General features: G+C 40.0%; 2 protein-coding genes across 2 annotated transcripts; one reads left to right on the plus strand and one right to left on the minus strand.

Moving 5' to 3' along the window:
* The first annotated feature begins 414 nt into the window (after positions 1-414).
* On the plus strand, positions 415-2,250 carry LOC126616177 (cytochrome P450 89A2-like). The gene has a single exon (XM_050284188.1). It carries the CDS (start codon positions 469-471, stop codon positions 2,023-2,025), a length of 1,557 nt encoding a protein of 518 aa, XP_050140145.1. The 5' UTR covers positions 415-468; the 3' UTR covers positions 2,026-2,250.
* Positions 2,251-3,027: 777 nt separating this feature from the next.
* LOC126616196 (protein ALP1-like) lies at positions 3,028-13,581 on the minus strand. Its single transcript, XM_050284208.1, has 9 exons — positions 13,235-13,581; positions 10,230-10,306; positions 8,592-8,918; positions 6,268-6,316; positions 5,346-5,857; positions 5,024-5,249; positions 4,584-4,928; positions 4,123-4,272; positions 3,028-3,814 (listed from the first exon to the last, which is right to left on the minus strand). The coding sequence occupies exons 5-9, from the start codon at positions 5,853-5,855 to the stop codon at positions 3,807-3,809; spliced, it is 1,239 nt and encodes a 412-aa protein (XP_050140165.1). The 5' UTR covers positions 5,856-5,857; positions 6,268-6,316; positions 8,592-8,918; positions 10,230-10,306; positions 13,235-13,581; the 3' UTR covers positions 3,028-3,806.
* Between the last annotated feature and the right edge of the window lie 217 nt (positions 13,582-13,798).

A 13,798-nucleotide genomic window follows, 5' to 3' on the forward strand; every position in this document is an offset into this window, starting at 1 on the left:
CATAATATCTAACGCTTTCGGATGAACTAACATTTAATCGCGATATTAACTTCTAGTGATTCGAGGAAACACACTAAAGTTTAATTTCAATGCAGGCCTTATTTTTGGACCCGGTTTCTCTGCCCTCCCAATTCCCATACACTCTCATCTCTTCCTATTTTGTGCAATCACGCTTAAGCCACATCAACATTTTATATTGATTTTTTTATAGAGATAATAAGACAAAAAATAATAGTGATATAAAATATTAACGTAACTTAACTGTAATCGCATAAATAGGAGGAGACGAGAGTGTATAGGGCTAGGAGGGCAGTGTCATGGTCAGACATTTTAAGTGAAAGTGACAATATGTGCAGCTGAGTCAATGCATTGGAAACCTGGTTCCTCATCAATATGCTTATAAAGTATGGAAACTAATAATTGTTGAGCAAACGCAGTTGCTCTTTGTCTGATTGCTTACGATTCACCATGGAAACCTGGTTCCTTATCCTCATCGCCCTCTGCGTCTCCTTCCTCCTCAAACCCCTTCTCTCTCTATTCCTACCCACTTCCATCTCCAGACCCAATCTCCCTCCCGGGCCTCGCTTCTTCCACATCATCGAAGGCTTCTTATTCCTCCTCAAATCTTCCTTGGAGCTCGAGCCTATTATCCGCAAACTCCAGGCCGAATACGGGCCCATCATCTCCCTCCCCATCGGCTCCCGCTCTACCGTCTTCGTCGCCGATCGCTCCCTCGCCCACCAGGCCTTAATCCAGAACGGAGCCGTGTTCGCCGACCGCCCCCTGGCCTTGGCCACCAACAAGTGCGTCAGCAGCAACCAGCACACTATCGGCTCCGCCGTCTACGGCCCCTTGTGGCGCCTCCTACGCCGCAACCTCACCTCTGAAATCCTTCACCCTTCCCGCGTCAAATCCTACGGCAACGCCCGCAAATGGGTTCTCGACATCCTCGTCAACCGCCTCAAAACCGAGTCTCAATCCCACTCCGAAGCTGCCGCCACCGGAGTCAGGGTGGTCGACCACTTCCAATACGCCATGTTCTGCCTCCTGGTTCTGATGTGCTTCGGCGACAAATTGAACGAAGAGCAAATCAAAGAAATCAAGCGCGTGCAGCGCCAACTACTTTTGAGTTTCGGGCGGTTCAATATCCTCAATTTCAAGCCGAAATTGACGAAGATTATCTTCAAAAATCGGTGGCGGCAATTATTTAAAATCCTCGAGGAACGACGAGAAGTGCTCCTCCCTCTGATTCGAGCACGACAAAATAGGGCAAAGCAGGGCAGCAAAACCGACGACAAAGATGATGAATTTGTGTTGTCGTATACAGATACGCTGCTGGACCTCGAGCTTCCCGACGGCAACGAAAAGCGGAAGCTTTCGGAGGGAGAAATGGTCAGCCAATGCTCAGAGTTTCTGGATGCCGGCACCGACACGACTTCCACCGCGCTGCAGTGGATCATGGCCAACGTAGTGAAGTACCCGCAAGTTCAGGAGAAGCTGTTTGCCGAGATTAAAGGGGTGATGGGAGAAACGGAGGACGAGGTGCGGGAGGAGGTCCTGCACAAGCTGCCGTATCTGAAAGCCGTGATCTTGGAGGGGCTGAGGCGCCACCCGCCGGCGCACTTTGTGCCGCGCGCGGTGACGCATGACGTGGATTTGGGCGGACACGTGGTGCCCAAGAACGGGAGTGTTAGTTTCATGCTGGCGAGTATAGGGTGGGACCCGCAAGTGTGGGAGGACCCCATGGCGTTCAAGCCGGAGAGGTTCTTGGGCAGCAGTGGAGGAGAAGAAGGGTTCGATTTGAGGGGGAGCAGGGAGATTAAGATGATGCCGTTTGGGGCAGGGAGGAGGATCTGTCCAGGGTCGGGATTGGCGGTGCTTCACCTGGAGTACTTTGTGGCGAATTTGGTGTGGAAATTTGAGTGGAGAACTGTGGAGGGAGATGACGTGGACCTGTCAGAGAAGCAGGAGTTTACTATAGTGATGAAGAATCCATTGCATGCCCACGTAATCCCTAGAATTTAATACGTGTGAGAATTCTGTACTAATTATTCGGTGCATATTCAACCGTTGAATCTATCCATGTATGCTTTTCATTGATTATGTAATTTTGAAAATTTAGATTTTTAGTTTACTAGTCTGATTCAAGACGGATTTTATAACTTCAATATTTAGAGAGTGATTTGAGTGAGCTGTATTTGCTACTTTTTAGCTTATAACTAATACAACTTTCAAATCTTGGGAAGACAACTTCTGCATTTAGAGACTGCCCAAGAGCAAGGAGCATTTGAGAAATTGATGGGATTGCCTACATAGGTACAACTCTCCTTTAATCTTTGTGTTACAGCTTGTCTAATGACTAATTCGAAATCCAAGTTACCGTGGTTTGAACAAATTCGATGGAGTAGTGTTTTTATTTTTACCTTCGTATATATGGAAATGAAAGAATAAACAACTCTTTGAAGACAACTTCTTTCCGACAAAGGTGTTCAATTACCATTTCCGTTCATTGCTTAATTTGTTAGACTATGCTTCGTCCCTAAAATTCGTCATCTGAAGTAATCTCAAGTTTTCAACATCATGTTTTGAGCCCCAGAGATAAGGTTAAGCTCTATGGAACTACTATATTTACAGCGATCTCGATCTGATATGCTAAGGGTGCGTTTGTTGCGCCGGACTGTCTCGGATTGGACTAGCTGCCGGGACTAAGCTGGACTGGCTTAGACTGGACTAAGCTGGACTAACTTAGTGAAGTGTTTGGTGTAATGTCGGACTAAGAAGCAGGATAAGAAAAACAGTACTGTTCACCAGATTTGTGTTTGCTTAGACTAGGATTACAAATTTTTGCCATTGTGTAATAGAGTAATGCTACAAATCTCATGATATGGGTTAATTGGAGCATATTTTTGCCATGTATATTATGAATCTTAAAAAAAAATTGACAATTGTTTTGTTTCTATTACCTGCTAATAGAATTGGGTTTAATTTGCAAATGTAGCTTGGTTTAAACTCTATCACCCAACAGAAGAAAAATAATAGTGCCCAATACATGCAACTTCAACAAATACAAGTACATAAGAAGATCTCCATAATTTAGAAAATCCTAGTTAACATTAGCCAAAATAGATCTCCATAATTTACAAAATGGCTAGTTAACATAAGCCAAAATACTAGTGCAAAGCTAAGTTATAAGCCATAACATAAGATTGTATGATTAATAAAATACATCCATGTTAACATTAATAAAATACATCCATGTTAACATTAGCCAAAATCCTCATCCGCTTGCGTTGTCGCTTAAAAGCCTTTGGACGAACACTTTCTTGAGTTCCGGTTTGATTGCCCTGAACACTCCCACATTTTTTGGTTTATCCAAAATAAGAGACAATGCATCAATTTGATCCATAGGAGAGAGACCCATTGCTTCAAGTTCATTAGCTATGTCAGTATGATCTGCAGTACCTTGAACTAAAGCTTCAGTTACCATTTGCATCCTCTTCCCACTTTCAACATAAAAATCTTTCAGTCCACTGATAATTGCCTCGGTTCCATCACTTGAACTTCCCACAGCTCTTTTCCTCTTTCTTTGGCTATTTTCAGATGGGGTGCTTTGTTGGCTTTGTTGGTTCATTGAAGAAACAAAATTTTCACCTCCAATATCACTTTCACCAACATGATCATGACTTTGTTCCTCCACCATTTGAGCAGGGGTTTCGGCTACATTACCCGTAGCCCGATCTTTTCCAAATATATATGCAAATCTATCAAACAGTGGAAAAGGTTTGCTTCTCCATCCATCGGCTTCTTTATTTCTCTAAGATTATATCAACATAGCAAAACTAAAATTTAGCATGCGTAACAAATATAGCAGCAATAATATAACTAATGTATAAATAAAATAGGATATGAACCTGCACATAAGTTTGCCATGAGTCATCACTGTCAACTTCAACGCACTTTTTGACATCATTCCATGCAAATCCACTTGTGTTTATCATGTCAACGACCATACTATATGTTTTTTTTTCCATTTCTTCAACTTGGACTCAATATGTAGATTTGCCTTTATATTTGAATGAGGACATAAAACATTGACAGCTTTTGCTATTTCAACCAAAGTACCTTGTTTGAAAGCACCGGTGTCACACCGTTGCTTCCGAGCAACAAAATCCTCAAGAACTCCTAGTAATACTTCTTCCTCAAATGCTTCCCATTTACGCCTTCTTCCTTTTGGCTCTTGAGTAGCATTCAAAATATTTTCGTTATCCATACCTAAACAAAAAATATTTTAATGAAGGAAAATACCATACAAATAATCAATCTGCATAATATCCAATCAACTTACATAATATCCAATCAACTTGCATAATATCCAATTAATTTGCATACCATCCAATCATTGTGCTAATATCTAACAAATGCATGATAAAAAGGAATACTAAAATAAAATGTTATCATTAACACATATAGCTAGTTCGGTTGCTGGTTCCTAATTGCTCTCCACTCGTTATACATTTCCTGAGCCATATCATTCCTCTTTGCAGTCCACTGGTCAGATGTTTGAACACTACCAACATATTCACCTTCTTCTGTATTTTGTCCATCTTCTATTATTGGCAAATTCTCCATTGGATCTACAGACATCTCTTGCCTAATAAGATTGTGTAGTAGGCAACAAGCGGTAATTATTCGACCTTGTGTCCTTATCGGATAGAAAGATGGACTCCTTAGTATCGACCACCTTCCTTTTAGCAAGCCAAAACAGCGTTCAATTACATTCCTTGCCTTAGAATGATTCATGTTAAAATATTCTTCCTTATTAGAAGGTGTTCGTCCCTCCCATTCAGATAAATGATAAGGTATTCCTCTATAGGGTGCAAGGAATCCTTCACCATTTGTATAACCACCATCTACAAGGTAATAATAACCTAATGAAAAAAAAAAACAGACCTTATTAGTGTTTTGTAGTTGACAAACAGAACTAGACCTAACTTACAAAGTTGAGACTAAGTAATAGTCTTACCCGCTGGTACCTTAAAACCATTAGGCATAGTAATTGCATCATGTAGCACTCTAGAGTCTGATGCGGAACCCTCCCACCCCAGAAACACATATATGAACTGCATATCTCCTGAACACACACCTAACACATTAGTTGCGACTCGACCCTTTCTTGTTCGGTATCTTGGTTTGTCAATTTCAGGTACATGCACATCAATGTGTGTTCCATCCAATGCTCCCAAACAATTCTTAAAAAAAAAAAAAAAAAAAAAGTTTTTGTTAATTTATACAAAGGGAATGAAGAGTTAAAGCTTAGGGAAAATGAAAAAAAATTCTCATCATACCTTAAAACATCGCCACCTAGGATCTGTAGAATCAATAGGCACAGGCTGTGGGACTTTCAGTAGGATACCTTGTAATCGCAAAATTCCTTGCAATACGCTATTAAAATACCTACTTATAGTCTCTCCCGACCTATAAAATCTACCGCCAACACTACGATTCTTAGTATGATGTGCTAATATTTGTAAAGTCATACACACCTGCTCCTCTACAGACACCAAACCATCAGTTTTTACCCTCACATCTTGACGAAGTAAGTCACATAATATGTCAAAAGTCCTTCTATCCATTCTCAATTCGTTGACACATTCAGTATCAGTATTCCCTATTATACCATTCAGATAACACAAACTAATCTCTCGTCTAATAAGTGAACGGTTAGTCAATGTGGGTCGTTCAACATGTCTCTGTTTGCCACGTAGCATCATCAACACAAGAATCGTACAAATGCAAATTGTCTCCAAATAAGACATCTCTAACAATAAGATCAATAAAAGCTTCCTTCGATCCATATCTATCCAAACAAAAAAAAAACAAAAAACAAATTAAGGACATTATATATGTAATATTTACTGTTATTAAGGGTGATGGAAATGAAGTGATTATGATACGAAATGAACTAGATCAAAGTAACTAGCGAAGTCACAATCCGAGGCATCAAATATACGGGTGGTGTTGGAAAAAAAAAGTTATCATTAACCCGAGGCAACAAATATACAGGTGGCGTTGAAAAAAAAAATTATCATTAACCCGAGGCAACAAATATACAGGTGGCGTTGAAAAAAAAAAAGTTATCATTAACTCGAAGCATCATATTCAAAATGTTCTACTCTTATACATCTATAAACATGTGTCTAAGAACACTAGTATGAGGATTGCTATCATTGCTAGGCATTGCATGTGAAGAGGGAAATTAAAGGACACCTGTAATGCAGTAGCCTTAGCCTTAGCCTTCTGTTTATGCTCCTCTTCTCTGCAACCAACAACCACAAAAAATTGCAATTCAGCATCAACCCCACACAATACAAAACATTCACATTGTAATATCATGGTTATAAACCAAGTACACACACACACACTCATGGACAAATGTGCAAAATACACATACATACTCACACTCACACTCACACTAACACACACACACGAACATACACACTCTCACACACGGACATACACTCACACACACTCATGGACAAATGTGCAAAATACACATACATACTCACACTCACACTCACACTAACACACACACATGGACATACACACTCTCACACACGGACATACACTCACACACACCCTGCATACATACATACACACACACACACACACTGCATACATACATACACACACACACACACACTGCATATATACATACACACACACACACATACTCACACTGCATACACACACACACACACTGCATACATAGACACACACACACACTGCATACATACACACACACACACACACTGCATACATACACACACACACACTGCATACATACACACACACACACACGGCATACATACACACACACACACACACTGCATACATACACACACACACACTGCATACATACACACACACACACTGCATACACACACACACACTGCATACACACACACAAACATACTCACACGGACATACACACTCTTACACACGGACATACACTCACACACACCCTGCATACATACATACATACACACACACACACTGCATACATACATACACACACACACACTGCATACATAGACACACACACACACACTGCATACATAGACACACACACACACTGCATACACACACACACACACACACTGCATACATACACACACACACACACTGCATACATACACACACACACACACACGGCATACATACACACACACACACACACACACTGCATACATACACACACACACACACACGGCATACATACACACACACACACACACTGCATACATACACACACACACTGCATACATACACACACACACACACACTGCATACATACACACACACACACACACACACTGCATACATACACACACACACACACACTGCATACATACACACACACACACACACTGCATACATACACACACACACACACGGCATACATACACACACACACACACTGGTCAGCTGCACACACTGCACTCACACGGACATACACACTCTCACACACGGACATACACTCACACACACACTGCATACATACACACACACACACACTGCATACATACACACACACACACACACTGCATACACACACACACACACACACACACACACACTGCATACATAGACACACACACACACACACTGCATACATACACACACACACACACTGCATACATACATACACACACACTGCATACACACACACACACACATACACTGCATACATAGACACACACATACACTGCATACATACACACACACACACACACACTGCATACATACACACACACACACACGGCATACATACACACACACACACACACTGCATACATACACACACACACACACTGCATACATACACACACACACACACACACACACACTGCATACATACACACACACACACACTGCATACATACACACACACACACACACTGCATACATACACACACACACACTGCATACACACACACACTGCATACACACTCACACACATACACACTCTCACACACGGACATACACTCTCACACACTGACATACACTCACACCCTGCATACATACACACACACACTGCATACACACACACACACTGCATACACACACACACACACACTGCATACACACTCACACACATACTCACACGGACATACACACTCTCACACACGGACATACACTCACACACACCCTGCATACATACATACATACACACACACACACACACTGCATACATACATACATACACACACACACACACACACAGATTACACACACACACACAGAGTATACACAAACAGAGATTACACGCACACATAGAGTATACACACACACACAGACAAACCAGAGTACACACACACATAGTATACACACACATGCACACACACACAGACACACACAGAGATTACACACACAGATTCTAATCTCAATTTGACCTAAAAATTGATTTTGAAGTTTACCAGAAAAGTTGAAATACGAAAACCCCAAATTCTAATCTGAATTTGAACTAAAAATATGAAAACCCCAAATTCTAATCTCAATTCGACGAAATCAATCGAAGATTTGAAGCTTACCAGACTGTCTCCGACCAGATGAGGGCGAGAATACGCAGAGATGAGGGTGAGGAGGACGACGACGAGGAAGCAGGGCAAGGTCGACGACGAGCGACGAGCAGGACGAAGGACGTTGGGGATCCTCGCAGAGATGAGGACGAGCAGGACGTTGGGGATCCTCGCGGTTTTCTCTCCGAGCTTACGAGTCCGCCCAAAATTGGGGTTCTTCGTTAAGAACTCGTAATGAGGCGTGTAATCCGAGCGAGTCCCACCTAAGCCCATTAAAGCTAATCCGGTTGCACACCAAACACAGGACTATAGTCTAGTCCAGTCCAAGCCTTGCTAATCCTGTCAAACAAACGTGCCCTAATAGTATTAGCACCCAAGTTTTTGGTACAACAGTTGCATTTTTGCAGATCGAAAATATGACTAGCGTATTTATATTTTTTATCTTTTTTGTAGGGTGGTGGTTTTGGCACCCAACAAATTGTGATCGAATGCCCCTTATGCGAGGATTATTACAAGATTCGGGAGCATCTCCACTCACAATTTTATTTGCTTTAAGTAGAGATACATAATATCAAACGCCTTCGGATGAACTGTCATTTAGTCGCGATGTTAATTTATAGTGATTTCACAACACTAAAAGGTACCTCTTCGATCACAATATACTCAACAATACCTTCCACACTTTCTTCTAGGCTCCACCCTTTAGCAACAAGCTTGTTTTTGACATCCTCAAAAGGTCCAGAACTGCCTAGAACCTTTGGCAACTCATCAGTTGGTTTATATGACTTGCAATGTTTATTGATATGTTTAATGTAAGCACTAGTTCCACCCCCCACTAGTAACACATGAAAAAAGGGCATTACAATGGTTACACTTAGCCTTCCATACTTGTACCTCCACCATCTCTTTCTTTCCATCTTTTTCTACTTCATGTATTTTCGAGACGGTACACTTAGTGACATGATCCCAAACCCAAGATCTCTCAGAAGAAGATCTCTCTAGTGAAGCTATTATAGTTTGTTGTCTTGTCTTTGGAATAAGTGGTGCTTTTCTTTTTTTTTGGAGGATGAGGGGTTTTGGGGAGGTATTGATGATTTTGCCTGTGTGGGTTGTGCTTGTGTTGGTTGTGGAGGACATGGTGATGTAGCCATAGATGATGCTACATTAGTACTAGGGGTACTTTAACTTTGAGATCGAGACAATATGTAAAAATTTGTAAAAATTAAATAATGGAAGTATATTCATTAATCAAATAAAGATATTTTGAAATATGCACACCAATTTCATGAAATTACCACAAAATACTAATCATCTTAAGAAACCATTAAAACTTTAGAGTTCAGATCACGAATAAAACCAACTACTAAATCCATCCCCATTAAGAGAAAGAAACTAAATAAAACCAAATGAAAACAAGAGAAAGACGTGCTAAATGAAAACAAAGAGAAACCAAATGTAAGACGTGCTAAATAAATCCATCCCCATTAATACTCGATATGAAACCAAATGAAAATAGGAGAAAGAAACTATATGCTAAAAAGAGGGATAGAGCAATTTTGAATCATGCTAAATTTGACTTACATTAGCAATATTCAAAGAAAAACTAGTTAAAAGAAAAACGTGCGGATCTATTAACTATTAAGTACTTACATTTATTGGGTTCCAAAGAAGAAGACTAGTACTTTCTTCCAATCAACAGAGTAGCCCCACTTCTCTGGTACACTTACCTGCAGAATGATTAGGAATAATTAGGAATAAAGAGATAATCAAACTATAAGTTTACACACATTCTTGTATACTACAGAAACCAAAACCATGCTAAATTTGTCTGAGAAGACAAAAACCAAATCAGAGGCTGTTATGCTTCTAAAAGAACATATGAGCAGTCACCTTATGCAAAACAACATCAAAGGGTCCTTGATCTGAAAGTGGCTTGTTTACATCAATTGCAATGAAGAAGATCCCCTTATTCCTGCAATGAAGAAGATCCCCTTACAACAATCTGCATTAACAAACCGGTTTAATGTGCTAAACCTAAGGACAACAAGAGTAGAGCCCCAAATTACTGAGAAATTGCAAGGAAACAAGGTCGACAACAGAGGCAACAAAGCAGTAAACCTACAAGACTAAAAGGAAACAAACAGCCTAGCCTGCAAAGATTCAGAGAAGTCTGGGCGCAGAGCCAGGAATAATTAGCACTTTAACCCTGCAAATTATGATTGACGAGTGACAACCCATCTTTGTTTACTTTTACTTTTGTTTGTTGGAGTAGCTAGCACTTTAACATTCAACAGAAACTAGTATGTAAAACTTTAATGTGCTGTTCGTCTGCTACACATTAAGTTAATTTATCTATGCGTGGGTGTGTGAGTGTCACCCTTCAAATTCATGCAGTATGAGGGGGAATTCCCATGGCCCTAGTGCCACTGCGGCTAGGCCTTGTCCTCCACCTCCAATATATATTGAATTAATTGCACTTTCATCCTAGTACCCATACACCACTCCATACAAAATAAAAATAAAGACTTGTCACAATATCACTAATGCCGGCTTGGTTCTTAACGTTATGTTGTATTTTTAAATCCATTTGTAATTATATCGGTCCGTGAAACAATAATATAAATTGATCAAATTAAAATACAAACCATTGCCAATATATTATGAATTAATTGCGCTTTCATCATCCAACAACTCATACATTATTCCATGAATAAAATAAATATATTAATAAAGAGGAGAAGATGGAATAATAATAAACAACACAACGAACACGTATGATTAAAAGTTGTACTTTTTAAACACATTTGTAATTTCATCGGTAGTATATAGAAAGAGGGGAAACTTAGTGAACTTAAAACAGGTTTGAATACTAAGTGAACTAAAGCAGAACAAATCCCTAAAAATTGCTTAAGTTCAAATGAGTTTTCTATCCGAAAATAAAATCTAATTTCCAAAACATATCAATATAAGAACATCTAAAATTGAATTGTATCATCTTCAACCAAATCTACATCGGCCGTTTGTGAAACCAAATGCATACAATCACCGAATTACGAACTTTTTGAGATGCAATCGAAACACAAATTGACAACTGTGAATGATAAGAACTAAGAAGAACTAGACTACATTGAATCAAAGACGACAACTGAGAGTGGAAACGTTTCGCTCAGACTTAGATCTGAAATATGCAAAGCAAAGAAAAACCCAAACCTTGTTATTAGTGATTCAATATTAGAGTGGAAAAAAATTGGTAGATGCGAAGGGAAGAACCCTAAATGGTGGCAACAGATCAATCATCAATCTACAAATGCAATTCAAATAAAAATGACACTGAATTACATGGATTAAACAAGAATTACAATCTTATAAATATAAATGACAATGAATGTGCCATGAAAAGTGAAGCTCCACAACTGGTAATAACGCATGGAAAATCAAAATAAGCATGTTCGACATAGATGCAACTGAAAATCTAAAACCTGAATCACTTCCATAGAACCTAAGACCATGCTTGCATGCATCAATCAAATCCAAATGACACGTGGGAAGATAGTCGACATTGCCTCGCATCTACTAGAACCAAAACACAACTTCCCTTCTCCCCTTTGTTCACGAGTGCTCATACGGTTTCTATTCTATTTTGCACAGGTAATAACCCAAAATTTGTTATCAATGGTTCAATATTACAGTGGAAAAAAATTGGTTGATGCAAAGAGAAGAACCTTAAATTGTGGCAACAGATCAATCATCAATCTACAAATGCAATTCAAATTTTAAGAAAACCCTAAATGGTGGCAATATGATTCAATCATCAATCTACAAATTCTAACTTAAAAAGGTCGTACCCAGTGCACAAGGCTCCCGCTTTACGCAGGGTCTGGGAGAGGTGAATGTCGGCTAGCCTTACCCCCATTTTATGGAGAGGCTGCTCCCAAGTCTCGAACCCGAGACCTACCGCTCATGGGCGAAGGCACTTGCCATCGCACCAAGTGCGACCTCTTCTACAAATTCTAACTTAAAACCCCTAAAATCCCTACACCAGATATTCACAATTTCGCATTAATAATAAATCCTAATTCAAAATTACCTACATTTTAGAGGGATGATGGTTGGTAGTGGTATTGGACCACTGGTGGTAGCGGTATTGAACCACTGGTGGTAGCAGTGTTCCTCGACGGTGGTGATGGGATGATGATGGTCGCGATGGCGGAGGTGGTGCCGTTGTGTTGGTAGCGACGAAGCTGTGAAAGTCTGAAAGTTGGAGCTCAATGGTGGTGATGGGGTGATGGTGGTCGCGACGGTGGAGGTGGTGCTGTTGTGTTAGTCCCAACGTCGTTAAGCACTGTGAGTTAGAGTCTGAGAGTTGGAGTTAAGGGAAAGGACAAGGAGGGAGTCGAGTCGAGGGAGGGAGAGATTCTGAAAGACTGAGGGTTGTTTTGGAACTCGGGAGGTGGAATTGGCTAGAGTAGCCCCACTTCTCTGGTTCATTTACCTACAGAATGATTAGGAATAATTAGGAACAATGAGAGAAACAAACTATAAGTTTACACACATTCCCGTATACTACAAAAACCAAAACCATGCTAAATTTGTCTTAGAAGACAAAAACCAAATCAAAGGCTTTTATGCTTCTAAAAGAACATATGAGCACCCACCTTATGCAAAACAACATCAAAGGGTCCTTGACCTAAAAGTGGCTTGTCTACATCAATTGCAATGAAAAAGATCCCCTTATTCCTGCAATGAAGAAGATCCCCTTACAACAATCTGTATTAGCAAACCTGTTTAATGTGCTAAACCTAAAGACAACAAGAGCAGAGCCCCCAATTACTGAGAAATTGCAAGGAAACAAGGTCGACAGTAGAGGCAACAAAGCAGTAAGCCTACAAGACTAAAAGGAAACAAATAGCCTAGCCTGCAAAGATTTAAAGAAGTCTGGGCGCAGAGTTAGGAATAATTAGCACTTTAACCCTACGGATTATGATTGACAAGTGACGACCCATCTTTGTTTACTTTTACTTTTTTTTGTTGGATTAGCTAGCACTTTAACATTCAACAGAAACTAGTATGTAAAATTTTAATGTGCTGCTTATCTGCTACACATTAAGTTAATTAATCTAGGGTTGTGATTTTCACACACCCTTAATTACCTTTCCCACACCCCTTCTTATTTTTTAATACTTAATTGATATCTTACTATTTACTCTTCCATATATACC

Source organism: Malus sylvestris, chromosome 1 (assembly GCF_916048215.2).
Source record: "Malus sylvestris chromosome 1, drMalSylv7.2, whole genome shotgun sequence".
NCBI classification, from domain to species: domain Eukaryota; kingdom Viridiplantae; phylum Streptophyta; class Magnoliopsida; order Rosales; family Rosaceae; genus Malus; species Malus sylvestris.